At 37.5% G+C, this 27,673-nt stretch overlaps 3 protein-coding genes across 3 annotated transcripts; all 3 read left to right on the top strand.

The window, feature by feature from the left end:
* Positions 1 to 6,479: 6,479 nt before the first annotated feature.
* On the top strand, positions 6,480 to 9,611 carry LOC141831663 (70 kDa peptidyl-prolyl isomerase-like). Its single transcript, XM_074719072.1, has 13 exons — positions 6,480 to 6,755; positions 6,846 to 6,932; positions 7,119 to 7,379; positions 7,465 to 7,539; positions 7,627 to 7,707; positions 7,787 to 7,981; positions 8,068 to 8,157; positions 8,235 to 8,410; positions 8,492 to 8,614; positions 8,696 to 8,842; positions 8,931 to 9,058; positions 9,140 to 9,260; positions 9,364 to 9,611. The coding sequence occupies exons 1-13, from the start codon at positions 6,557 to 6,559 to the stop codon at positions 9,424 to 9,426; spliced, it is 1,746 nt and encodes a 581-aa protein (XP_074575173.1). The 5' UTR covers positions 6,480 to 6,556; the 3' UTR covers positions 9,427 to 9,611.
* Positions 9,612 to 14,516: 4,905 nt separating this feature from the next.
* On the top strand, positions 14,517 to 16,830 carry LOC141831860 (transcription factor bHLH78-like). Its single transcript, XM_074719272.1, is given in 8 exon segments — positions 14,517 to 15,063; positions 15,065 to 15,530; positions 15,601 to 15,774; positions 15,856 to 15,921; positions 15,987 to 16,055; positions 16,145 to 16,216; positions 16,297 to 16,380; positions 16,462 to 16,830. Coding segments are annotated over 8 exon segments (1,314 nt in total). The 5' UTR covers positions 14,517 to 14,782; the 3' UTR covers positions 16,564 to 16,830.
* Positions 16,831 to 18,276: 1,446 nt separating this feature from the next.
* Positions 18,277 to 26,853, top strand: LOC141832341 (sister chromatid cohesion protein SCC4). Its single transcript, XM_074719842.1, has 10 exons — positions 18,277 to 19,000; positions 19,084 to 19,552; positions 19,835 to 19,873; positions 21,741 to 21,862; positions 22,740 to 22,886; positions 23,002 to 23,091; positions 23,169 to 23,293; positions 25,034 to 25,239; positions 25,410 to 25,534; positions 26,244 to 26,853. The coding sequence occupies exons 1-10, from the start codon at positions 18,350 to 18,352 to the stop codon at positions 26,433 to 26,435; spliced, it is 2,166 nt and encodes a 721-aa protein (XP_074575943.1). The 5' UTR covers positions 18,277 to 18,349; the 3' UTR covers positions 26,436 to 26,853.
* Positions 26,854 to 27,673: the final 820 nt, after the last annotated feature.

Genomic DNA, 27,673 nt, shown 5'->3' on the forward strand with positions numbered 1-27,673 from the left:
CTCGTCATGATAGCAATCGAGCGGCCTTAAGAATTAAAAATACCTTGTGGGAGGTCGCCGCCAGGGGAAATATCATCAGCATCTGCCATCTAAATGTGATCCACGCAAACCACGAAAGCGACAGAAGCTGAAAGCCCCCACCTTTGGCCGACAGCGAGCTGGGTGAAGAAGCGAATGCAAGACGCAGATTTCAAGCTGAAAAAAAAAAACTAAAGCTGTGTTAGGCATAAAGATTTGAAATCTGCGGACAAGCACGATTTCCAAGCCAGCTGCCGTACTCCCTATCCCCTATTTACCTAACAAGAGGAATCCGGCGGAAGAGCCAATTTTCCCCCGTCTGAAATCGGAAGCTTGCAGTCGCGAAGGATGGCCTACGGGAGCAAGCGCACCGCCTCGAAGACGTCGGCTCGGTTGAGATGGCGGAAAGCGCACGGTTGCAATCTGGGTCCGGTAGGCGTCCGGCTGCCTTGTGATCGGCGGCACGTCTGGCGAGCAACCGGCCGCGAAGGGTTTTAAGGGAATCCGCTTCAGGGTTTTGATTCGTCGTCAATCGACTGGGAAAAACAAAAAACTCCTTGCTTTTTTGATTTTACCAAATCAGTCCCCAAGTTTGTTCTAATCAAATAATAACAATTTAAACCCTTCTAATATTCTATTTCCAAGTTTACCCTTTTTCAGTATTTTACGATATTCCTCAAACCCATGAGGAGTTTTAAGTTATAGAGGTAATGGTGTGTTAAAAGTTAATTTAAAATAATAAAGGATTTTAGTTTGACAAAAATAATAAAAAATAAAAAAAATCATCTTTTGAATTTTTAGAGTCCTTCTATTGTTGGAGCCTTAGAAAATCTTAAATCATTGAATAGATTCCTGAGTGCACAAAAATAATTATAATTTTATTGTGACCACGTACTACTGAGATTTTGTGATTTAAATTGAAGGATTGTTTCTATAAGCCCTTGCTAATTTTTCTTCCCTTTGCTTATTTTGTCATTTTATATTGAGAGAAAATATATTATAGTTTTCCGCGAGTTATTGGGTGTGTATGGATTTTACTTTATCTTTGGGAATGATTAGCTGATAGTATGATAGTAGATTCACGAGAGTGATTCACCTAACCAATTGATAAGACTATTTAGTATGAATAAATTTAAAATTATTATTGGAGCAATCGATCTCTAGTCAAAGATTGATCAAGTTTGATTTAGCTTAAATTAAAATTGTAATGTTTGATTGATATGTTAGTTGATTGAGTGAGATATCAAGTAGGTTGAGATCGACTCGAGATTGATCGGTTACTTGACAGTCGATCAATATGTTAGTTGGTTGATGAAGAGTAAAGTAGGTTAAGGTTGATCGGATATTTGACAGTGAAAAAATCTAAGTGAATCATGATTAATCAAACATTTGACGATCAAAAATCCAACATAAAGTTGGCATAAGAAGAAAGTCTAAATGAGTCACGGTTGACTGGACACTTAGCAGTCAAAAATCCAACAAGAATTTGTAGGATTGGAGGGAGTGAATAGCGCTTAAGCGTTTTTCTCGATTTTCTAAAACTTGTGCGTTCGATTGCGAAAATCAGAGTATGCGATAGCGGAAGACTTAGAAAAATGTGATTGCAGAAGACTTAGAAAAATAAGAATAGGCAAGACACAAATTTTTTTACTTTGTTCACATCCGAAGGCTGCTACTCCAAGATCCACGGTTTGTGATCGTTTCCGACGGGTAATTCACTAATGAACTTGTTTCCTTACGGAAACAAGTTTGTATTGATTACAAAAATATCGCGATAAAAACTTTTATCGGATTTACAAATTCAACAATTAAAGTCTGTTACCTAAATGTCGAAGCTTCTTGATCCTCGATTAGGCGTGAATCCGACGTTACAACGTCTTGTTGATTGCTTCTGCTTGCTCAGGACGTCGTCAGCTCGTCAGGGCTTGATCATGGAAGTGTAAGAATTGTTGTCACGAGCCTCTGATCGGCGTTTCTTTTATAGGACCCTCCGGTCGACTGGAGTATATCTCAGGTCAACTCCACTTGGATTTTCGATCCACTTTCTCTGCGATAGACTCGGCACTCCGATCGACTGGACTCACCATTTCGATCGACTGCAAGCTGACGTGGAGGGTTTTGATATACTTCAACTTCCACTGCACTTATCCAAACTTAGGTCGACTGGAATGTCTATTCCGGTCGACTTGAACATCCGAACTTTGAATAATTTTGCCCGGAGTCAACTATTTCACCTCTCCAATCTGCATTACAAGTTAGCTCCAAAACAAATAAAGAACAGGTGGAGAGTCAGTTCTTAGAACTGTCTCTTGATCTTAACTTTAGGTTTCTGGTGAAACCTTCGGTTAGACCGACGCTTAACGTTCCTCTTCGAGAACGCGTCCTGACCCACTCCTCTTGGGAGAGTTTACCTGATTGTCAACCAAGTCCTCTAGACTTGTTGGACTTTTCTACTCGGCTTTGTCCTTAACTCCAGGATTTGCTACTGCGACTTGGTCCTCCAGATCGTCCAGTCTTCACCAATCCTCTGGTCTCATGATCGTACTCAACTGGATTTGGCCATGCTTCTCGGTCCTCTGACACTGCATGGGCTTGCACCTGATGCTCTTGACTCGCCAAGACTTTCGCCTGATCCTCCAGATCAGGACTTGTCCTTGCCTAGCCTCCAACTGTGACTTTGTCCTTTGCCTAGTCTCAACTAGGACTTTACCTGTGTTATTTGCACACTAGATCAAATACATCAGTCTAATAACACACTTAACTTGAACCTAGTATCATTATTAAAACTAAGGTTCGATCATCTGGTGCTTCTTGCACCAACAAAATTGGCATAATATATGAAGTCTCGGCATGTCAAGGTTGATTAGATACCTAAACAACGATAAAGTCTCAGTAAGTTAAGATTGATAAAGTGTTAGGCAACGAAAAATCTTGACAGGGGTAAAGTTGATTGGATGTTAAGCGAAAAAAAGTCTTGGTATATTGAAGTCAATTGGATACCAAACAAAATGAGAATTTAACTTTGATAAAGTTAAAATAAAAGTACTAGTTGATTGATAGAGTGTATCAATCCACTAATGCATGCAAAAAATCCAAAACTTCCAAAAATATAACTGTTACAAAACTGCTATAATATTGCTACAGTGACCGTAAATAACATTCTACTATAGTATTTTTGTTACAATGTTGTTGCAATAACAATTGTCTGATAAGTTTAATTAGTTGACTGATAGACATTATAGCAATATACAGAAGCTTCAAAACTCGAATGATTATGATCAATCAATTGATGTCATTGTTCGAGCAACAAAGAGTTTAGAACTCAACTACATGACTCAACTGACTAGGAAATAGTTGGCTGATGCTGAGCTAGATGAAACCATTGAGCTAATGAGTTAGAGCAATGTTTAAATTTACAGTGGATCAGTCGATTGATAGGCGAAAATCAGTCTCAACTTGAGGTTGAAAAAGAAGGGTCACGAGGAGATTTTCGATGTCGATTCTTAGAGATTCTAAAGCGAAGTGTTAGTACATTTCCGAATCAATAAGAGGCAAATTCCAATAAACAAGAAAGAGCTCAAAGCAAAATTCATGTATATAGTTTATTTTCATTGTATTTGCTTTTATCTTTTACATTTACTTGTATTGTATGTAATCATAAATTTTTAAGATGTTTCTCTGTCTCCGAAAGATATCCAAAAAGAGAAAGATTAGTAGTGGTAGTCGTTAGGACTAGATCTTAGATGTAGTAGCCTTGTCAAGTGGTGAACTAAGTAAAATAAATTTATTAGTGTCATATTTTATTTCGTTGACTTCATTTCAAGATTTTTATTGTGCATCTAAATGACAAAGCGATCAAAATTATTCAGCTCTTTCCTTTTTCAATTTGCACATGTCCTAACAATCGTATGCACATGTTCTAACAATCGTATCACATCTATCTTGTCAACATTGTTTTCATTCTTTACTATTTTATTCTATATTTCCTTTGTGTAAATGCTTGACACGATCAATTGATTCACACATACGCACTCTAGGCAACCAATGAGTTTGATTGTTTTTTGTTATTAATTACAAGAATGTTTTTTTTATAGGCCGACATCTATCCACCATTCTCTTAGAGCAACTGCAATGGATGTGGCGTTATAACGCCCACGTCACTTTGGTGGTCGACCACTAGTCGACCACATGGTAGTGGTCGACCACTGGTCGACCACATGGTAGTGGTCGACCACCACCACATGTGGTCGATTAACTGATCGATCCCCGTGTAAAAATTCAATCGCGCACTACGTGGGACCCATCCACTGTCCCGATTAACACGTTCAATGTTCTGAACGTGTTAAATATCTCTCTCCTCTCTCACTCTTCCACGTCCTTTCCTCTTTCTTCCACATCACCCTATTAACGCACGATTAACGCGCATTGCGGATGCTCTTATAGTTGATCAAGATATATGAATCTTCATTATGAACTATGAAGATACATTAAAAATAGGTTGAATATTAAAAGAGTCTCCTTTATTTTAATTATTATTAAAAAAATTTCTCATCCTATAATGTGACACAATTATTGTAATAATTTAATCAAAATTACTTTAACACTATTATAATAATTTTACAAAACTAATATATATAACATGAAATAGATTAACCAAAATTGCTTCTAATAATTTTACCAAAAATACTATATGTTATAATAACTTCAACCATAACCAATGGCGTAGCTAGGGCTGAACTGTACTGAGCTCCAATCCAATACAGCTCAGCAATTGAAATCAATATATTATTTTATAGTGCATTTGTAATTGGAACGAATATATTATTTTACAGTGCAATCCAATTAATCCAGCTCAATGCAGTCTAGAGTCCAACATAACTTGACAATTGAAATTAGAGCAGTTAAAATCTTGACTGCGTCATTTATCATAACCATTATACTGTTAAAATTAGCCATTAGTGTCAATTCACTCAAGTTGGACTCATCAACTCAGATTGTGTGAGACTCGAGTTGGACTCAAGTCACACAAGCCAAATTCGAATTCATCAAAGATTATCATGCATAAGATGCATGATCATTAAAAAGTTGCATGATCTTCCTTAAAAGAAGAGAAAGATTATCATGCATCAGAAAGATCTTCATGCATGAGATGCATGGAAATTAATAAAATATTAATTTCGTAGATCACTAAAAGTCAAGAAAACCCTTCATCCTTCATATCTCATGGTGGGATATAAAAAGGGGTGAGAGGCTCTTGATGAAGGGGTTGTTAGATGCTCTTGCTCTCCCTTTCTTCTTCTCTTCCACCTTTGGCCGAACCTCCCCTTGTGGCTAGTACCACAGTTTGATTCTTCTCCATCTCAGTGTTTGTGTGGATACCGTGGAGGCGCGAACACACTGATCGTGCTGAGATCCGCCGATCTTGAAGGCAAAGAGTTGTTGTCAGGATTGCGAAGGACACGCATCAAAGGTAATCTCGATTCTAATAGGTAGAATCGTCAAACGAGTATGTTTTTCGCATGGATCTTCTGGAGGGATCCTGTTTTCTGCTGCATATATGCGGTTTAATCAGTTTTTCGCGCATATAGATCCCTACATATACGTGGTAGTAGTTTTGATTGAAATTATTATATTACGTGATACGAGAGTTTTGATAAAAATTACTATACGTATTGTAGTGAGTTAGCCAACATTATTATAATAATATTAAATTAAGGGTATATTTAGTATAAAAATTAGAATTAAGCAACATATTTTTAATATGAGAGGTTCTTTTGGCAATAATAAAAATAAAAGATAATTTTTATGTTTTTCCCAAAAAATAATAATATGAAAACAAAGGAAAAAAAGGAAAAAAATATTATTCTTAGAGAAATGAGAGATAAATAGTGAGGATTTTTTTAAAAAAAACATTAAAACATTAGGATATCAAAAAAAAATTGGATCAAAATTTGAATCTTTTATAAATATTCTAGAGATCAGTATATATAAATTATAAGTTGGATGAAATTTGAAGACCTGAATTATAAAAAAAATAAATAAATTATGATGCATAATTTAAAAATTCAATGAGAATAAAGAAATTCATCATTTTTAAATTGTTTAAAAATTTTATCTTACCTTATTTGCTTCAGCTGTTAAAGAATTTTATTTTACTCTTAATTCTGTTAAAAAAATCTAATCCTATTTCAATTTTAATTATCAGCTTAATTATGAGAGAACTCTCTAGAACAATAACCCACAGTTCCATTTCCTCCCAACACGTGTCAAATAAGCGAAGCCACCAGTTCGCGCTAGAACCATCTTTTATTTTTCATTTTTCCAACAATTATTTAATTATTTTGCAGGCTCCTCCTTCCCCGCTTCTATCGCGATATTCGCCGAACTCTCCAGAGATCCGCTCCCGCTCTATTTAAGGCCTCCGCTGCTGCCTCTTCCGGCATCGCGATCCAAATCTCGTTTGCTCTCGGACGCTTTGCGTGCATCTTTACGTTTACGCATTCTTCGTTCGTAGGATTCGACTTCTTCCCCGGCGGAGATGGATGAGGACTTCGATATTCCGGCTGGCGAGGAGATGATGGACGAGGACCCCGTGGATCAGATGCCTGAGGAGGAGATCGGAGGACGAGTGATGAAGGTGGGCGAGGAGAAGGAGATCGGGAAGCAGGGACTCAAGAAGAAGCTCGTCAAGGAGGGGGAGGGGTGGGATCATCCCGAGACTGGCGATGAGGTCGAAGGTAAGTCGAGAAAAGTTTTAGTCTGTGGTCGAATGAGAGTTTTATGGCTTCTTGATGGGTTAAGGGCTGAGAGTTTGATCTATGTCGCAGTGCATTACACTGGAACGTTGCTCGACGGGACTAAGTTCGATTCCAGCCGTGATCGCGGAGATCCTTTCAAGTTCAACCTTGGCAAAGGTGTGTTCTCTTTGTCTCTTTCTCGCTGTTGGGTAAATCAAACTGGAATTGTATTTTACATATATTGTAGATTCTGGCTGAATCGAGAAGCAATATAGGATTACTGTGATGTTGTTGGTCCTGATTTTGAAGTGCGAGTTAAGAGGAGATCAATTTGGCTATTTCTCTCACAGTTATTTGTTACAGGGGAGGTGATCAAGGGATGGGATCAAGGTATCAAGACAATGAAGAAGGGTGAGAATGCTATCTTCACCATCCCGCCGGAATTGGCTTATGGTGCAACGGGATCCCCTCCCACCATTCCTCCCAATGCCACTCTTCAATTCGATGTTGAATTGCTTTCCTGGACCAGCGTCAAAGATATCTGCAAAGACGGCGGACTTTTCAAGAAAATATTGGTTGAAGGGGAGAAATGGGAGAATCCCAAAGACCGAGATGAAGTTCTAGGTATAAATGCGTTTTCCTGAAGCTCCCATTTGTGTTGTATTTTCTTGGATGGGTCTCTGATCATAATACTTTTATTTTTGTGCAGTAAAATACGAGGCAAGGCTTGAAGATGGAACTGTAGTTTCAAAATCAGATGGCGTAGAGTTCACTGTGAAAGATGGTTAGTGTTTGTGCAAAGTTGACGATAACATGATTTATCGGAACCATTATGTAATTTTTTTTCCCTGAACTGTATTTTTTGGACCAGGATTCTTCTGTCCTGCGTTCTCAAAAGCCGTGAAGACGATGAAGAAGGGCGAAAAAGTTCTACTAACAGTTAAACCACAATGTGAGAATCGAAACCAGGAACAGTTTAAGTTTTTTTTTTTTTTGGAGATGCTAACTCTCTTTTGAATCTTATAAAACAGATGCATTTGGTGAAACGGGAAAGCAAGCATCTGGTGATGAAGCAGCTGTTCCTCCAAATTCAACTCTTCACATTGACCTGGAATTGGTGTCTTGGAAAACTGTGACAGAAATTGGTGATGATAAGACGATCATTAAGAAGATTCTAAAAGAAGGGGAAGGCTATGAGCGTCCCAACGATGGTGCCGTCGTCAAAGGTATTGTTTTGATTATAATGCTATGTCCTGCTTGTATTGATCTTTTATAATTATGCTGCTTAATATCCTATTTCGATCTGTTTCAGTAAAGCTGATTGGAAAGCTCGAAGATGGAATTATTTTTGTGAAGAAGGGACATGAAGGTGATGAACCATTCGAGTTCAAGACTGATGAAGGTAATTCGTGTTCGCATCTAAAATATTGTTAGTTTTTGAACCGTGTTAATAGTTTTGATACTTTCCATGATATGCAGAACAAGTAATTGAAGGATTAGACGCAGCTGTGATGTCGATGAAGAAAGGGGAGGTTGCATTTGTCACAATTCCCCCCCAGCATGCATTCGGTTCTGTGGAATCAAAACAGGAACTTGCCGTGGTTCCTCCCAATTCAACTGTCTATTACGAAATTGAGTTAGTTTCCTTTGTGAAGGTCAGTTATTGATCCTTGGCCTGTTAATGTTAATTTCAAAAAAAATTACATTTGGTGAATCTGGAACTTATCTACCTCCAGGAAAAAGAATCTTGGGATCTCAACACTCAGGAGAAAATTGAAGCTGCTGCTAAGAAGAAAGAGGAGGGCAATGCGTTGTTCAAGTTAGGCAAATATGCCAGGGCCTCCAAAAGATATGAAAAGGTAACCTATCCATTACAACTGGAAGATATCTTTTTAATCTCCAGAAGTTTATTGAACATGTTGTGGTACTATATTATGCAGGGTGCCAAGTTCATCGAGCACGATAGCTCATTCAGTGATGAAGAGAAAAAGCAGTCCAAGGCATTGAAACTAACCTGCAACCTGAACAACGCCGCCTGCAAGCTGAAGCTGAGGGACTACAAACAGGCAGAGAAGCTTTGCACAAAGGTAAGTATTAAACACTTGGCAGCTATATCCTCTACAAATTGTAACTTCAATCTGTAAACTGATGTCAACTGATTCCCCAAAAAATCAGGTGTTGGAGCTTGATAGCAGAAATGTAAAGGCCTTGTACAGGAGGGCAGAAGCATACATTAATGTTTGTGATCTGGATTTGGCAGAACAGGATATTAAAAAAGCCCTTGAAATTGATCCTGACAACAGGTTCTACACTCTTACATCTATCTATTAAGTACTTTGTATCAATGCACATTGGCATTACCTGTGATCGTTTGTGGCACTCAGGGATGTGAAGCTAGAGTACAAGCGCTTAAAGGAGAAGGTCAGAGAGTATAACAAGAAAGACGCAAAGTTCTATAGCAACATTTTTGCCAAGCTGAACAAACTAGAGCAGATAGAGGCAAATGTAAGGAGGGCTTCTACTCCTCTCAAACCGACTATATTCTGATTGCATTTTGGCTGTAGATTAATTTAACTGATTGCAGCTGAATACCCTTTTGTAATTGCAGAAAACGAGTTCTATGGCACCGGAGCAAGAGGCACGACCAATGAGCATTGAGAGTGCTGCATGAGTGATTCCCATAAAAGGTCTCAAATTTTCTGCTGCTTAACAAATGTACGTACGTAGTGGGGGTGTGAGGCACAACCTATAGATAATAAACTCTTTCATTTTCTGTTTGTCTTTCATTGCATCCATGGAGTGAGTTGTATATAAAGTGTTGTACTTGTAAGCAGCATCAAAACGAATTATAGATTCAACCAGAAAACTGACCTACTCAGCCATGATTATCGTTGATTAAGAAACTTTAGAAGAGTTTGGGATACCGGTCGTGGATCATGTTGTCCTACGATGACGCTTTCATGGAGCAAGTCATCGTATCGTTGGGAGACGTATCAACTTGGCCCCTTTAAATTTAGAATCCTAATTGGGAGACGTATTTGTTAAATCTAGATGGAATCTATATACGATATTGTCTATTTTAGATTTACGTTCTCGTGGTTTTATTTTTTAGCATTATCTAAAAGATCTCATACCAATGAGATATTTTTCAGGATCTTTTTCATATATTTTCAATGTGAGATTTTAATTATGGGACTTTGATTGTTATCCTATATTGTCTACTTTGGATTTACGTTCTCGTGGTTTTATTTTTGGGCATTATCCAAAAGATCTCGTATCAATGAGATATTTTTAGGATCTTTTTCATATATTTTCAATGTGGGATTTTGATTGTTATTTTAACAATCTACCCCTCAAACAAAGGACCACTGGGAACTCCCTTTTAAGGGTCTCAATAAACTCTTTATTGGTACAAATTCCAACGGATTCGTCTCCTTAACGGTTCCAACGGATTTCTTATTGGTACGGATCCCAATGAGTCCCTTTAACTATTCCAATGGACCCTTTAATAGGAACTCTATCACATGGATCCGCTCTGATACCATTGTTAAATTCATATTATATCTCCATACGATATTATCCACTTTGGATCCACATCCTCGTGGTTTTGTTTTTGGGCATTACCCAAAAGGTCTCATACCAATGAGATATTTTTCATCTTATAATCCTAGGATCTTTTCCATATTTTTAACGTGGGACTTTGATTGTTATCCTAACAAGTATCAACCTGGCCCTTCTAAATTTAAAATCCTGAATCCGCTTTTAATACCTCTCCACGCAACTCATTCAAGCTCTCAAAGGTGCTCTATGGGCTCTTCATTCCTAGCTCAATTCGTCGAGTTCGAATTTGGTTCCTCTAAGTTCTATCCATGTCTTCTCTAAGCAGAAAATCATTGACCACGAGCAGTATGTGGCCTTCCATCTTAATAACGGTTCCTTTACGATTATCATTTTATAAAATTCAACTTAAATATTTACTAAAACTTGTATACTTTGTCATAATTTTCTTACTTAATTAGCAATATAATATTATAAATAATTTCACCAATTTGTGTTCCCAAATTCCAATGGCCTACTAAATTGCTGCTAATTATATTATTTGCAGGAGTTGTTAGATCTTGACTGCTTGTGCCCATTAATTAATCACTTAATTACTTATTTTATTTCTTGATTAAAAAGTATTTCTTTTATTTTATGTTTCTTGCTTAATTAACTATCTGCCCAACAAACCAATTAAACTAGATGCTCCTTAATTAAGCAGACCAAAAGTACACATTCCACAAACTAATTTATTCTTAATCCATGCATTAATGAGTTAATTAGTTAGTGTTGACCTAGCTAGTTTTAAATGACAAGTACACATTTATTTATCTACTAAATTAAAAGAAAAAAAAATAATCTAGTACTTTAACATCTTTACATGTACACCCGCGATAGCTAGGATTTTTACGATAGTAATTTCATTTGATACGCTCGTTGGTACGAGGAGAAGAAGAAGAAGAAGAAGAAGTGTGAGCGCGGGCTTGCCCTAAATAGCATATAATATCAAAGAGCTAGGTTACATTAATGAGGTTGTGCCCACTGAGGCAATGCCCTTAGAAGGTCAAGTGGTGTCCTGGATCGCAACCCTTTACATATTAAAACCACATTTATATATCGCCATCAAATGGATAGCATACAAACTACTGTCTTTGTCCTATAAATTTATGACTTTGATTTATTGACTAAAATAGGAAATTTATGTGAACCAACTCGATTGAAGTCAATTAAGTAGGGTTGCTCCCTACCTATCTATCTATCTAACTAACTATCTTGTCAAGGAAGTAGGATTATGTGAAAGTTCATTACATCTATATATAACCTTTGAATCTAAGTATACACTAAAAAAAAATTAATATTAGTTGTTAATATTAGTGCAATCATGACCATACATACATGTTGTATTTCATGTAGTTTAATTTTGATGATTGACGGCGTTTAAATTAAGACAAAATGTTGGAGTCTAATGTTGATTGTTAAGTGTGTAGAAATTATCAACTTAATGAAAGAGAATTTAAAGTCCTAGTAGATTAGGTGATTAGATGCACAACAATGAAGTCCAAGAAGACTAAAAGTTGGATTCTTGATAAAGAGAAAGTCTAGTGATAATATCTAAGGAGTTTGAATGTTAAATTCTTGATAAGAAAAAAAGCTCGAGCATATTAGGAGATTGAATGTTAGGTGAATGAAGACACAGAGACTCTAGACACGAAATTTGAGAGTAGACGAAGTATAGGTGAGCTCCAACATTATAATAAATGAAAATAGTGGAACTTGCTATTCACCTCTTAATTTTTATAAAATTACTCTAGTTTTTTTAATGGTAAATAAGGGAAAAAAATCCCCCAAAACTAAGATTTTCCTCTTTTTGTTCATCTAAAATCTATGAGGGTTAAACACATACCAAAAGTGTGGAAATCTTAAAAAGGTTGTGCAATCTATTTACCAAATCTAATAATTGATTAGACAATGAAGGATGTGGTCCACCTAATTACTAGTCCCTACTATCACACTTAATTGATCGATGTACTAAAAGTAAATTTCATGAAATAGATAGTGGAAATAAAGATATTTAATTTTAGTAAATATAAGGGTATTTTGAAAAAAAATAGATATATAATTATAATTAAACTGAAATTATTAGGTGTGGTCTCATTAACTAGTCACCTTGGGATTTGATTTAATTTGCTTGTCTTCCTCCATTAATGATTGCAACACATTATGGGTTGTTAATTATTTGATGGTATATGGAGATTAAATCAAGAGGGTTATGATGATGTTGTTTGGAATATGAATCATGACAAATAATTATTCATTTGTTTTGGATAGAAACTATTTTAAATTGCATGGTTAAATATATCATTCGACATTAGAGTAATTAAAGATGATTATTTATAAAGGTAATTACAATAATTGATGAATGCAATGATTGATTAGCCATAAGGGAACACTCCTTTAATCTCTTTTTGTAAAGGAAATGCCTTCTTTATTCCCTAAGCATCACCCTACCCACATTATCAAACAACAAGTTCATCTAATAAAATATTCACTTTTATAAACTTTTTACCTTCTCCTATGTCCCCTCTTTTATAAGATAAATTAAAAAAAGACAGATGAGTAGTAATCAACAGAAGATTCATTACTCTTTAAAGACGTATACTCTATAACACTTATCAGAATTGTTATGCATAAGTTTTTAATCAAAGTAATAATCATCTAAAGGATGATTCTCTTAAATAGTTATTTAGGATAACTTGAATCTGTAAAATAAAAAATTACAGTTTAAACTAGGTATAATATAGTCAGTCTAGTGGGAATTAATACATAAATCATGTCTTAAACTAAACAGATATACGATGATGAAACGAACAAAGGTACATTCAACCTATAGCTACGGATTAAAAGTGATTCTAGAATCTAGTATCATGAGTTTTTATAAGATAAATTAGAAAAGATAGATAAATCGTATAACAGAGAATTTAGTATCATAAGTTTTTCAAACTTCAGATGTAATATCGCACCTACGGATTTTTCAAGAGCTTTAGTAGAGGGAGATGGGTGGAGGATGAACATTCTTTAATTTTTATATTTCTACCTATTATTTTTTTTCCTTTCATCTTAAGAAATAAAACATAATCAAAATATTTTATTTACATTTTTCTAAATAATAACAATAATAAATAATTCTTTATTATCTTGTCAATTAATGAACATTGACAGGACCCAATGAGTGATATCTTAGTCAGATTTTCAATTATTTAAATCTTCATATTTTCTGAATAAAAAACCTTTCAATTTAAAAAAAATAAATAAAAGTGTCACCATTTGTTTTTGAAACCATTGAATAATAGAAAAAAAAATCTTAAATATTGAAAATTTAAAATCAAAATATTAAATATTGGAAAATAAAGTTAGACTTCAGAGTTTGTAGAGTTGAAAGTTAAAAAGTGTCTGTAGTAAACTGAAAATTTATCTTGAAATAATTTTAAAAAAATCTTAATTTTGAAGGTTTTCCATAGTAACAAATATAAATGTTGAAATAATAAAAAATCTAGGTACAAAAAATTCACTTACATCAAAATTGATATGAGATTGAAGCAGTTTTAATTAAAGATGTTTCAATTAGAGTAGATTTTATCAAAAATGTATCTAATAATTTTAATTAAGTGCTCTATATTATAGTAGTTTTAATTAAAAATTTTATATTATAACAAAATAAAATCTTTTCCATTATAGTAAAAAATAACTCTAACTATAATAATTTTGATCAAAATTATTCAAATAATATTTAATCGATTTAAATTAGATCACTCCTTCCAATGGAAATCCTTTAAGGAATTTATAAACCCATGTTAAAATAGTTTTTGTCTATAATTATTTAAATTTTTGAGTATGTTAAAATAGTTTTGGTTAAAATTATTAAATTAATATAAAAATAAAAGTATTTTCGAAATAAGAGTGTCATTTAAAAAAAAATATTATATTAGTGCAAAAGTGACATTTGTTGTGAAAGTAAAGAGTGCTTTAAATATTTTAATTAAAACTACTAAATTGTGATTTTAATTTTTTTAACATGAAACTCCCTTTTAATAATTTTAATAATTTTTACTCTAAAGAATATTTCTTTTTCCCCCCTCTAACTTTCAAAATTACCCCTGTGTTTTTCATCATCTTCTTCTTCTCTCTTTACCCAAAGCTGAGCTAATCCCCATAAAGGGTCACCGGTGGTGGAGGGGCACATACGCCTCCTCCTCTGCTCTGGCGTCTGAAGCCCGGCATCCTCCCACCCCCTCTTGCGGTGGCTCTATCTCTCCTCCCTTTCTCTATATATGCTCCGAGGTCAACAACCAAACCTTTCTGCCCTTTTTTGTTTCTTCTGCTTTCTTACCTCTTCCTCCTTCTCCGTTCTTCCTTCTTCTTCTTCCTCCGAATCCTCCCTTTAAAATCTCACCTTTTGCACTTTTTCTGGCTTCTCGCGGCTGTTTTCCATGTCGGGAATGGAAAAGGAGCGATTTTTCGTCGGGAATCGGCAGTCGGCGGACGCTGGGCTTCCGCCGGAGGTGAACTCCTCCTCCGGCGCCGACCAGCTGCCGAATTCCTTCGCCAACCTCGGGTGGCAGCATGCGATGCACCAGGAATCTCACGCCCACATCGAGTCGGCACTCAGCTCCCTCGTCTCGTCGCCGTCGTCCAACGCGCCGGCCGGCAACGACAGCGTCGTCATTCGCGAACTCATCGGCCGTCTCGGCAACATCTGCAACTCCGGGGACGCCTCCCCTTCGGTACCACAGCGCGCACTACAGCACGCCGCTCAATTCTCCCCCAAAGCTCAACCTTTCCGGCGCGGATCACCAGCAGCAAGGCATGCTCGCGAGCCCAACGGCGGACGCGCAGTTCGCGCTGTTCGCGGAGTCAGGAGCGAGGTTCTCCTGCTTCGGCGCCAGGAATCACGCCCAATTAGGTTTCGCGGAGGCCGGCAAGCTGTCGAGGGTCTCGAGCAGCCAGTTTCTGGCGGCGCCCAACAGGAAGGAGGCAACAGTCTCCGACACGGTGATGGAAATGCCCAAATTTGGTCGCGGCAGGGCCTCAGAGTGGCCGTCGCCGGAGGCTTCATCGGCGTCTGGAAAATTACCGGCGGTTGTCGCCGAAAATAACCGGAGGAAGCGCAAATCAGCTCCGAAGGGCAAAGGAAAAGGGGCGCCTTCATCTTCCCTCGCCATGGATCGTCCTCCCAAGGTAAGTCCCCAAAATCGAATCTTTCGTAAGCCATTGAAATTAATATCGAGAACTCATTCATCTTCTTCAGGAGGATAATCCTGATTCAAAGAGACGCAAACCGAAGACCGAGCAGAACAGCAGCGACGACGGCCAGAAACCGACAGAAGACGGCAATGCCAAGCCTCCGGAGCTGCCCAAGGACTACATCCATGTCAGGGCAAGAAGAGGGCAAGCCACCGACAGCCATAGCCTCGCCGAGAGGGTGAGCAAAGAAACACATCTTCCTGCCACGATCAACTCTCGTTCCCATTTCTGAACTCGCCATTGTCTTCTTCTTCACCAGGTCCGGAGAGAAAAGATCAGTGAGAGGATGAAGCTGCTGCAAGATCTTGTGCCAGGCTGCAACAAGGTAGAATTTTGCCAACAATGCTTTCTTGCTCCGATCTCTTGAATCAATATGCCTCTGAATTGCAGGTAACAGGCAAGGCTGTTATGCTCGATGAGATCATCAACTACGTGCAGTCATTGCAGCGGCAAGTCGAGGTAGAACCATACCATAAAAGAGAGTCCAAATTTCTTTTCAGCAAACTGTAACACTTCCTTCTAAATCGTGTTCATCTGGTTTCTTTCAGTTCTTGTCGATGAAGCTGGCCACCGTGAACCCCCAGCTCGAGTTCAACATGGCGACTCTCCTCCCAAAAGAAGTAAATTTCTTTCATTCGATCATGCATCACACTCATCTACCATTGCCACAGCAACCTCACCTTTCTCATTTGCCCAGCAGATGGCTTTGCACGCAGCCAAGAACCAGTTGGACTCGTCGATCCAAATGCTTTCGACCTCGCAACTACCTCCCATCGACAATCAGGTAGTCGAAATGCATTACTGAACACAAATTCGAGTGTGTGGAGAGTAGTCTCACTGGCTAAAAACTTGATTTGTGTTTCAGCTTGGAAATCTCTACGAAGACGACCTTCGGTATGTCATTCAAACAGGCTTCGCGCAGAGCCAGGAGGCACCTTTCTCCCCCCAAACTCTTGATGCCGAGTGAGATCGAAGCGCCATCGTCGTCGCGATCAATCAATGTTCCAAAGAAGAAGATCGAATCATGTGTATGATCGCTCGCTCGCTTAGGTTATTAGATGCATCTTGTGCTTATCTACCTATCAATGTAATGTATTTGTGTGGAACAAGCACAGGAATGCCTATCAGAGTTCTATGACTTCCTCAGAGATGAGTGAGTGAAGTGAAGTGGTTGATTAACATCACTTGTTTAATCTGTAATCCATTTCTGTATTGCATGGAGGCACCTCATGCATGGGACAAGTTATAACAAAATTTAAATAAACTGAAAAAAAACAAATATTATCAAATTCTACCTCAAACTGGTGCTTGTTTGAATGACCAAACTGTTGTTGGCCTCAGATATGAACAAGCAGCATTTAATTGCTAGTTTAAATGCTCAAGGGCCAACAACCATTTGGCTATTTATCATTAATTTTACAGTAAAAAGTTAAAAACTTTTTGAGAAATTCACTGTAGCTCATATTTCAATTTCAATAAGAGTGGAATTTGCTACTCAAGCAGTTTTATACGATCGGTCCCAGGATCATTTATACGAAGGTAAATCGGCAAACTGCAGTTGACCATTACAGGGAGGGCATTGTCTCAATTTCATCGAGATTTGACTCTTGTCCACTTCGATAAGCCTATCCCGTAATAACCAATTCAATCATGCTCCAGAGGCAATTGTGGCTCATATTGTTCATTCATGTGGAGGATTTAACCTGATTCAATGAGCTTTTATATGTTTTGGTGGCATTTAACTTTTAGGGGGCGTTTAATTGAAGGTTATCTTTTATAACCTTGATTATCTGTCTAAGATTATCAATGATAACATTGTTTGATTTATGTTATCAACGATTCTTGAGTAATACAGTATTACTGTTACGTCAGCAAAATGAGTTATAACCTTAGAATCTAATTACCTTAATAGGGTAAGATTTTTCACGATTCCGAGATTAACAATAAATTTATCTCAAAAATATCATTAAATATTTATCCTTTATGACAACAATATCCTTAAACGTGTATCAAATATCAAATTGCGTCTCAACCCATTTTAGCCGACTCTCGAACGCGTCATTTGCAACTCGCGATTCAGCCGACCCTTTCACATCCTAGCTGATCCTCTCGTATTTGTTCTCCGCTTTGCAAATTGTCAAAATCCTAGTGACTCCCTTCTCGCATTTGTTCTCCCCTCACCAACGTCGATCATGGGAGCTCGTGTACGCGACCAAGCGAGCGAGCAGGAGGAGCTCCTACAATGTGCATAGGATTATCTAAATCGCACACTTAACCGTAAAATGTCCCTCCTCCTAAAATAAATTATATTAATCAAAATTATATTCAATCTTAATAATCTCACACAAATATTCTCAAAATCATTCAATTAGAAAAATATTTACTTCAATAATTGATTGACTTGATTAGTGTTGGTGATAAAACACATAAAATAGGGTTTAAGTAGTGTTTTGTTGTAAATGTACTAAAAATTTATAACAATTTTCTTTAAATAGATAAAAGTAGTAATAGGCTTTGGAAATTGTTTTTTTATTAAGTAAATGAAAAATGCACCAAAAAAAAAAAAAGAGAAGAGATATTTTTAATTAAATTGCCAAATAAATAAAATAGTTTTAAAGAATCGGGCTGCCCGTTTGACTTCCACTCTTGAGTTTACTGACCGGCCGGGCCGATCTTCGACTTCCTCAGCGAGAATTGAGTTCTGTCGTGCGAACCCTAACCTTCGCAGCTCGGCCGTCGGCGGAGCTCCGCCGATGGAGGCGGTCGTGGAGGGCCTGTGGTCGCTGGCGGAGGAGGCGGAGCTCCGCCGCGACTACGGCGCCGCCGTCAAGTGCCTGGAGGCCCTCCTCCAGTCGGACGCATCTCTCCTACCCCTCGTCGAGATCCGCACCCGGCTTCGCCTCGCCTACATCCTCCTCAATCGCTCCTACAATCTCAACCACGCCAAAGCCCACCTCGAGCGCGCACTCCTCCTCCTCTCCTCGGCTCCCTCCGCTTCCCTCCACCTCAAGCTCAGCGCGCACTCCCTCCTCGCTCGATGCTACCACCTCGTCGGCGCCATCCCGGCTCAGAAGCATATCATTCTCCGTGCCCTCAACCTGCTCTCCTCCTCCGCTGATGGCCGCGGCGCCGCCGCCCTCCCTGCGACTGACACTCTACTCTGGTCAGCCAACTTCCATTCCCAGCTCGCTTCTAACCTTGCTATCGATGGGGATTACCCAGGTGCACTCTCCACTCTGGCGTCTGGTCTTGCTGCGGCGACTGAGCTAGGCAGTTCTGAGCTTAAGCTCTTCTTTGCCGCCTCTTCTCTCCACGTCCATCTCCTTCACTGGGAAGATTCTCAGTCAGTTGAGGCTAATGTTCGCCAGTGCCTTGAGCTCTGGGAATCCATCCCTTTCGATCAGGTTTCACATCCGCCTTTTTTTTGCTCAGATTCAGGCAAGGCATTTTTTCCTGCCTGATATTTTTGCTACTTCTGTTGCTTCAGAGACAGCACCACATTGGCCTGTTTTTCTACAACGAGTTGCTCCAAACGTTCTATTTACTGAGGATATGCGACTACAAGGCAGCGGCTCAACACGTCGAAAAACTTGATGCTGCCATGAAGAACGAGCACCAGAAGGTTCAATATATTAAAGAATTGGTCCAAGACCTTAATTCTGTGAATGGTATGCTCTCCCGTTCCAATTTGCAAAAGAAAGATAGATTGGCTCTGTTTGAGAAGCAGGGCCAGATTCAAGAGCAATTGAGAGAAGCTACTGGCGAGGATTCCACTAGGAGGTTGTTGGATATCGAGGAGAAGTTGCTGTTGGCGCCTCCACCTATGGACGGGGAGTGGCTTCCGAGAGCTGCTGTCTTTGCGTTGGTGGATCTTATGGCCGTCATGTTGAATCGCCCAAAAGGAGTATTTAAGGAGTGTGGAAGGAGGATACAGTCTGGCTTGGAGCTAATTTATGGTAAATATTGAGTTTGAGTGACATAGTTTGGTTAATCTACATATGTAACACTCAAGTATCAACCATCTATGTGCTATTTATTTCAGTAGTCTCTTGCATTCTCTTACTCTAGAGTTTCTAGATGCCAAAATAGCAAACAAGTTTACTGTTTTTCTTGTTACTCTAATCATTTAATATATATTCAAAATTTTCATTGAGGGTGTTGAGGGCAAAAAACAAAAAGTTGGGCCTTTCATTTTAATATTTTTTTATTAATATATTGAAATCTGTACTTTTGTCCAGAGGAACTCGAGAAATTGGGAATTGTCGATGGCACAAGAGGTATGCATATTTTGTTGTTAGATTTGTCCTTTTTTTGGCTTTTAGGAAGCATCAAATGCATGGTTGATTATTTGTTCAAATTGAGGATTTGTTATATAATGCTGTTTTTCTTATGACTTAAATCTTCTCTTTTAGTTTCACAGAAACCTTACTTTAGTTAGTATATTATAGTATTATACTATTATTCAATTCATTCGTACAATAACATGTGCAATTACAATTCATATTGTAGATTTTCTCCTGCATTACTATCGAAGAGTTAAGGTGCAACCCAGGCTGGATTGGGTGTTGCAATTATAGGGAAAATGATTCATCTGTTGGTGATAGCATCATCAGCTAAACTTTGCATTTTAGGATAACTAGTCATCTTAAATGGTGTTAGGGGTTTGGTTTTCATCAATAAACCTGCGAAGAATGGTTTTGTAATTTACAGAGATGTGAATCTCATTAAATGTTATAACTATCGTGGTTTTCAATCTTAATCTCATGGTGATGTATTTTGTACAGAATCTCAGTCATTCTGCTTCATTCTACTTTTTCTAGTAGTGGTTCAATCTCAGTTTCACAAAATTTAACATGGTACAAGAGCCCCTCTTTAAGGTTTATCTTTTTCTAAAGTAATCCTAGAAGGGGAGGTCTTTGAGTGTAATGTGAGGGCAATAAGCGCCCTCGTCCTTGTCTTCTGCTTGTTTATCATCTTAACCATGTCAGTTCATCATCATGAAAGAGGCTTGATCTCTTTATCTTTCCTGATTCTTGTGGACTGCACACATGGATCTCTTTGCCTATAAGGTCTTCGCCACCATGAAGAGTGCAAGCACTTGGCTTCTAAGACCACAAGATCAACTTCAAGTAGTTGCTGCCCTTTATCTCTTCGATGACCATCCTTTGTACTGGCTACTTCTTCATACCATCCATAACCTGTTGTATCTTGAGTCACACCATCTCCTTTTCATAGCTCACAATCTACAGATTTTCTTGTCCCCTTCTTCATGATCATGATATCTCCCATGTGTCTTTAAAGAACTGGATCTCTCTTCTTTGCAAAATTCCTCAATGTGCAATATTGAGCACTCGCTTTGCTACTGTGCTACGGAACATGGTGTCTACAGTAATCTATTATCTGTGCTAGCCAGGGTGGCAGATTATGTGCCTGAGACACATGTTCCTATGTCTTTATCCCCTTAATTGCCTTGAGAATTCTCAGAGCGCTTTGCTTCTCTTCAAACTACCATGTGTTGCTGCATGTGCTGCAATGAAAACCCACTCAAGAGACTTGTCTTTGATCTTTGTTCACCCTCTCTTTGTTGATGTGCTAATCAAGGTTGAAGGAATCAACTTCTATGTGCAATTATTGTGTTATTGTTTTCATCATCGTCTTGTCTTAGTTTATACATTTCTTGCAAGAACTTTTCTAGTGTATGAAATAAGCTGGACATGGATTGTATCTTTGCTCAACCTTAAGGTGGCACGTTGGAATTACTATGCATTATGAGGCATGTCTAGGTTAACGATTTTAGATATATCCTATAGATACTATGTAATGGGTATTTTCTATAGATAGCAATCAATAAAATGTTCCTTCCCCCGAACTCTATCAGAGTTTAAGGACCATTTCCAAACATCGATTTTGTTCTAGTTCATGCTGAGAACTACAAGTTCTCGTATGATATTCACATTCTTATGCCCTTCTATGTAAGTACATTCAGTTATGTATGCCCTTTAGCTGGTCACTCGAGGCTGATCTTATGCATGATTTGGGAAATTAAGTCTGTCTTCTTAATGTATCTAATTCTCTGATTTTTTGTCGGAGTTGTAACTTTTTTCAATGATTGTTGGTGTGGGGTAATGTTTCCTTTATGCTCAGAGGTGGATTTGCAGCACTCGGCAATTTGGATGGCCGGGGTTTATTTGGTGCTTCTCATGCAGTTCTTGGAGAATAAAGTAGCTGTAGAACTTACTCGGTCAGAGTTTGTTGATGCTCAAGAGGTAGAACCTCTGAACTTCTGCTTGATTTTTTGTTGTACCAATGTTCTATAAAATGTGCTCCTATGAGTTCTGGTAAATGGTAATATATATTTCCATTTCCATTCAATTTATGCTATATCTAAGAGAGGATGAAAATTAAAATCCAGGACATGACTATTTCATTAGTAGTTATTACAATGTCCTTAATTATATTGAGTCAGTGAAAACATGATAAATAAGACCGATTTTGTTTACTCCCACCAAAAACTGTTACAAGTTTATCGATACCCTACTTTCCTTTGTTGCAAAATCTTTAGGTTCAGTGTTATCTCTCTCCTTAGGCTTGTGTATGTTGGTGCTCAAGAGGCAGAACCTCTGAATCATTGTCTGAAACTTTTTTGTTTTATGCTAGAGTTCTATAAGATTGTTGTGTTCCTATGAATTCTGGAGGTATGTAATCTAGAAGATTACTTCCTCTGCTTGCAGGGGAATTGCCTACTTCTTGTTGGTTCAATTGGATTCTTTTGCTGTTTCTAATAGTGTGTGCTTTAAGGTCATCTGGTACTTGTACCATTTCTATAATTACTGTAAACTAATGCATCTGGGTCTCTTTAAACTTGCCTCTAGTATCCCTGACTGTTTACATGCAGTATAGTTAATCCTAGTAATCTCCCTACATGTTGAGCATCCATATCTTCAGACTTCCTAACTGTATATTTTTGAAAAGTACCAGTTTCCTCTGAAGTGATTGTTGCAATTTGTGTGGGGGTGTTATTGAACTGAAGCTAAGAGAGAAACTTTTAGGCATATGAAGGAAATGGACCCAATAGGATCTTCAGTATTCTCTTTGATTCTTAAATTCTATGTGCTCTAACTTAATTTTATCTTGTGATTATAGGCCTTAGTACAAATGAAGAATTGGTTTATCCGTTTCCCAACAATCCTTCAAGCATGTGAAAGCACTATTGAGATGTTAAGAGGGCATTATTCTCACTCTGTTGGTTGCTTCCATGAGGCGGTTTTTCATTTTGTTGAAGCTACAAAGGTTTAGCTCTAATCTAATTTCTACTTATGCGTTTCAACTGTTTCTAATGAATAATACTGAGTTGGGATTGGTGGTGTGTTTTGCTTTAATTGCAAATTTTTTATTATTTTTCTAGCTAACCGAAAGTAGATCTGTGCAATCTGTGTGCCAAGTTTATGCAGCTGTCTCCTATATTTGTATAGGGGACGCCGAATCATCTTCTAAGGTACACTTTTCATGAATTTGAGTACTATTTCTCTGGTATTTTGTTTGACTTTTGTGAGTTGTTTTTGGTCTATTTAGGCTCTCGATTTGGTGGGGCCAGTATTCAGAATCATGGATTCATTTGTTGGTGTGCGAGAAAAAACATGTATTATCTTTGTTTATGGCCTTTTGCTGATGAGGCAACATAATCTACAAGAGGCACGGTACAGATATTAACTCATTGTTTATGTAATATGACACTTCATTTGGAAACTTATGTGGTTTTTGTTTTCTAGTGTTTTGCTTAAAGATAATCAAATCCTTTTCAGGAGTGATAGTTTCCCATCAATTCTCATTAGATGGTTTTTTTTTTTTTCTTCCAGATATTATTCATCGTTTAATTTCTGTTGTCTAAACTGCAATCTTGTGATGGAGTGTATTTGCTGTTTAACCATCCCTCTTATGATTTTTTTTTCAGCTTCCATTCATGGTAGAAGTTATGTTTATGCTTAATATATCTTGAGGAAGAATCAATTCTTCCTGAATGTATATGTTGCTGATGAAATTAATTAATAGGGAAACAAACTGGAAATTTTTTACTGAATCCATAATAAAATTATTTTCTGAGAAGTAAATGCCTTGAGTCTCTATTTGTATTACCTTTTGAAATTGTCTTACTCCAATTTTTCTCTATCTGGATCTGGACTTTATTTTGAAAGTTCAATATGATCTCAGGAATTAATGAAAGGCTGAGACATCTAAGTCATTACTTTTGATAAGTGAATCCACTGCTTCTGTTATTTGTCTTGACATTTTTGAAGTTACCTCCCATTTGTCTAGCTGCATCTGCTTGTCATGTTTTCCAAGTCTAACATGATGATATCACCATTTCTATACAAGCAGTTTTAGGAGTTGTTAGAGAAGTCAGTACTCAGTATATTATGATATGTTATTGTGGAGCTGTAAAACAAGTGATATGGAATCACTATTTATACTTCAAATGGCAGAAGAGATATGTATCTGTTCTACAAAATAAAAATCTTATCTGTTTGTGATATTGAGGTATGACCAATTGTTGAAAGAGGATAAGAGGCACACCTGGGAAGATTCCTTGTCGCATTGTGGAAGTTCTGGTGGGTTGAAATCTCATCCCCTTGAGCCTTGTCATGAGCCCTTATTGCAAGACAAACTTCATCATGAAAAAGTTAAACCCTAGCCCTCGTGGAAGCCTCATGTCGCTCACAGATGCATTGCAAGAAAATTCTGTCCGGTTGTGCCGTCTCGACTTGTTTTATGTACCTGTTGGAAGGCTGAATGATCTGTTTAGCATATGCTGACTGTCACAAAAATATTTTCTACAACCTTAGAAAAAATATACATAATGTTTGAATCAAACAGTGTTTGTTATTTTCATCTTTATTTTTCTCTGCGATATCACTATCTGTGGGTCTTGTACAAATGGGCCGACAAACCACCTCTGTGTCAAAGAATGGATTGGTCTTCATAACAGAAAAACCTATTTGTCGCATGTATTACTTATTGAAGAATAAGACATCTATGTTTCTAATACTTAACAAATGGAACTAAAAATAGATCAAATCAGAATGTTTTTTTCCTGGAGCTATAACAATTTAGCTTAATATTTTCCACTTCAATGTACTCTTCCTGGAAAGTTTTTTTCAATTGGAAATGATTAGTAACACGTTGGTGCATTATCATTTGTAGAATATGTAAATTTCTGAACCTTGCCACTATTTTTCACTTTTGTCCTTTCACACAAGAAGAAATTGTTAAGCTTGAATTAAATTAGTTTTGGTGCTGTGTCTAAGTCTTATCTTTTCAGAAAGAGACTCTTGGCTATGGTCTTGTTCTTCATTCTTCACATTGTGTGTTTCCAGTTCAATGATGTATCCTTAAATGTCTAATATTCATTTCTCAGATAATCATGCATGTATGTTTTATAGAATCCGACTCGCCAGTGGCTTGAAAATCGCACACCAACAATTGGGTAATATTCAACTCGTATCTCAGTACTTGACAATCTTAGGTACTTTAGCCCTTCAGCTACATGACACTGTTCAAGCTAGGGAGATATTGAAGTCATCATTGACACTTGCAAAGACACTTTATGACATTCCAACCCAGATATGGGTACTTTCTGTCTTGACAGGTATGTAGGTGATATAGTTTGTCTCTTCACGATTTTAGGTGAATAAGATTATTCGTTTAAATAGTGCTGCAGCTTCTATAGGGATGGGTTTTTGAGTCTACAGTTTGGAATACATGTTTCGAAATGATGCATCTATTATAAGAGTAAAATCTATCAAATAATCATTGCAGCATTGTACCAAGAAATTGGAGAGAGGGGAAATGAAATGGAGAACTCAGAATATGAAAGAAAAAAGGAAGATGACTTGCAAAAGAGGTTATCTGATGCTCTTTCCCACCTTCATCACCAGGACCTGGTATGCAAAATCTATCTTTACACCTCTGTTTTGATTGTTATGAAATTCAGGCTATTGTTGTGATAGTTCTTGTAGTTACATGCCGTGTATAAAGAAACAACTGATCACCATTTTCTAATCTAAATGCAGTATATCTCTTCACCTTCATTACAAGTTCATATTCATTCTAGTGTTGAAAGGGCAATTACAATATTTGGAATGTATCATTGTTCAGCTTGCTAGGTTGTTAATGCCAAGGATAAATTAGAGTATTTATTTTAGGGAAATGGTTATAGAGTTGTTATAAAGGATCTACTGGTTTGAAAAATGCCACCAATATTGTTAACCTGTTCTGTATCCTGCTTTTGATAATTCAGCTATGCATGGATGAAGCAAAGCATCAAGGAAAAACTAGCAAAATTATATGAAATTTCAAATTCCACAATGGCAATCCTAGCCATGTTTTATATAGTTCTGTGCTATATTAGGAGTTGATAGTGCTGCAATGGAATACAAGATACATGGATCTAAAAATTAAGGGGCTGAACTTTTTTAGCAAGTGATTTAGTTCTGTTATGCTAAGCAAGTTTAATCTGATGATTCTGAATGAATTAGACCTAAAGACTGATTATGCAGATTTTATAAGTTTTCTTCTTGCAATCAAGCTACTATTTTTTTTTTTTTTTCCCCCGTGTCCATAGATTGATACAGTCTTGTCTTTGTGATGCAGATTGAAAGGGTAAGATTCACTGTTCAGCAACCACATGAACTTGCCACAAGAAGAACGATCTCTGGTCCATCGGCAAAAGTTGACCTGGACATTCCTGAATCAGTTGGTGTGCCCATGCCGCAACCTGCTGCAATGTTATCGTCAAAATTGCGAGAAATTGATTCAGTGAGGCGAGGGAAGATGAAGATGTAGCAGCATATAATATGTTGCCAGCAATCCCTGGGGATTTATTTCACTGTGCTCATGTTTTATTCTTCCCCAGTTACAAGCAGAAAAGGCTACAAATAGTGGACAAAAGCTAATCTGTAAATTGTATGTAATGTAATGGCTAAACATAGAGCTACTTCAGGGCTTTAACCAATCTAACCAAGGCTTTAAAGTTAAACAAGGGTTTGTTATCAGGGTTTTCAAATGCAAACCCTCGATTGACTAAGGAGGAATCTGCCAGAAGATTGCTTCAACTGGATCAATAAAGAAATTCTGGTTGAATCTGAGGGCAGCAGTGCTTCAAATGAGCGATATTTGTCATCAACTTTACAAGAAGTAGCAAATTTGTAATGTCATTAGATTTGGCAAACTCATGTGGGGAATTTGCCCCAGGTTCAGACAATTTATACTTGTGTCTGGTTGCCGCTCATTCAATCAGGTTAAATGCCTTACTCTGGTAGGTGTGCAAGGGCTGGACTGATGACTCAAGTACAAGGGTTGGACTTATGTCTCAGAGTTCAAACTGCGTGACAATGAGACTATTAGGAAATCAGTTTCCATACTTGGTTATTGCTTTTCAAGTTCTGAGGCATTTGATGAAAGCACTCATTCAATTCTTACAACTGATTACTACACAGTTATCTAGAAAGGATTCATACATACTACTTTTAAAGATCAATCAGGTTGATGGTTCTAACTACTTTGTTCTCCATGGCAATCGTGATTGTTGAGAAAGAGATGAGAGTTAAAGGCCCTTTGGGTTGGTGAGTATAAGATCCTAAGTTGGGACATATATTGACATTGAATTTAGTGAAAAACTCAAGTTGGATGGACGTGTGTTGAAGTATTCATGCGCAGAAAAAATCTATGAGTTTGTCTTCACGAGCAGAGTATTGATTCGATATTGGACTGTCTTCCAAGGACGGTGAAGACTGTAGGGATCACTTTCGGAATTTACTCTTTGGGATTGGTGAAAAACTTATTGCAGGGTCATCCATGTTCAAGATTAATCGAATTGTAAAAATTAAAAACTTGAAAAATGCATAGACAAGTTTATGATGGAGATTAAATTCTCATGTATTTCTGATCAATTTGAAAGGATATGCAGTTAGATGGCAGAAAGCGGGATGCAGGCGGGGAAGCATTGGACAAAGGCTGGCAAGAGATAGTTCAGAGCCACATTGAAAGCAAATAAAGTGAGGGAAGATTCTCTATCCTAAATT

This window comes from Curcuma longa, chromosome 7 (genome assembly GCF_044706935.1).
Source record: "Curcuma longa cultivar G26 ecotype Majalengka, Jawa Barat chromosome 7, ITB_CL_G26_1.1, whole genome shotgun sequence".
In the NCBI taxonomy this organism is placed as follows: Eukaryota; Viridiplantae; Streptophyta; class Magnoliopsida; order Zingiberales; family Zingiberaceae; genus Curcuma; species Curcuma longa.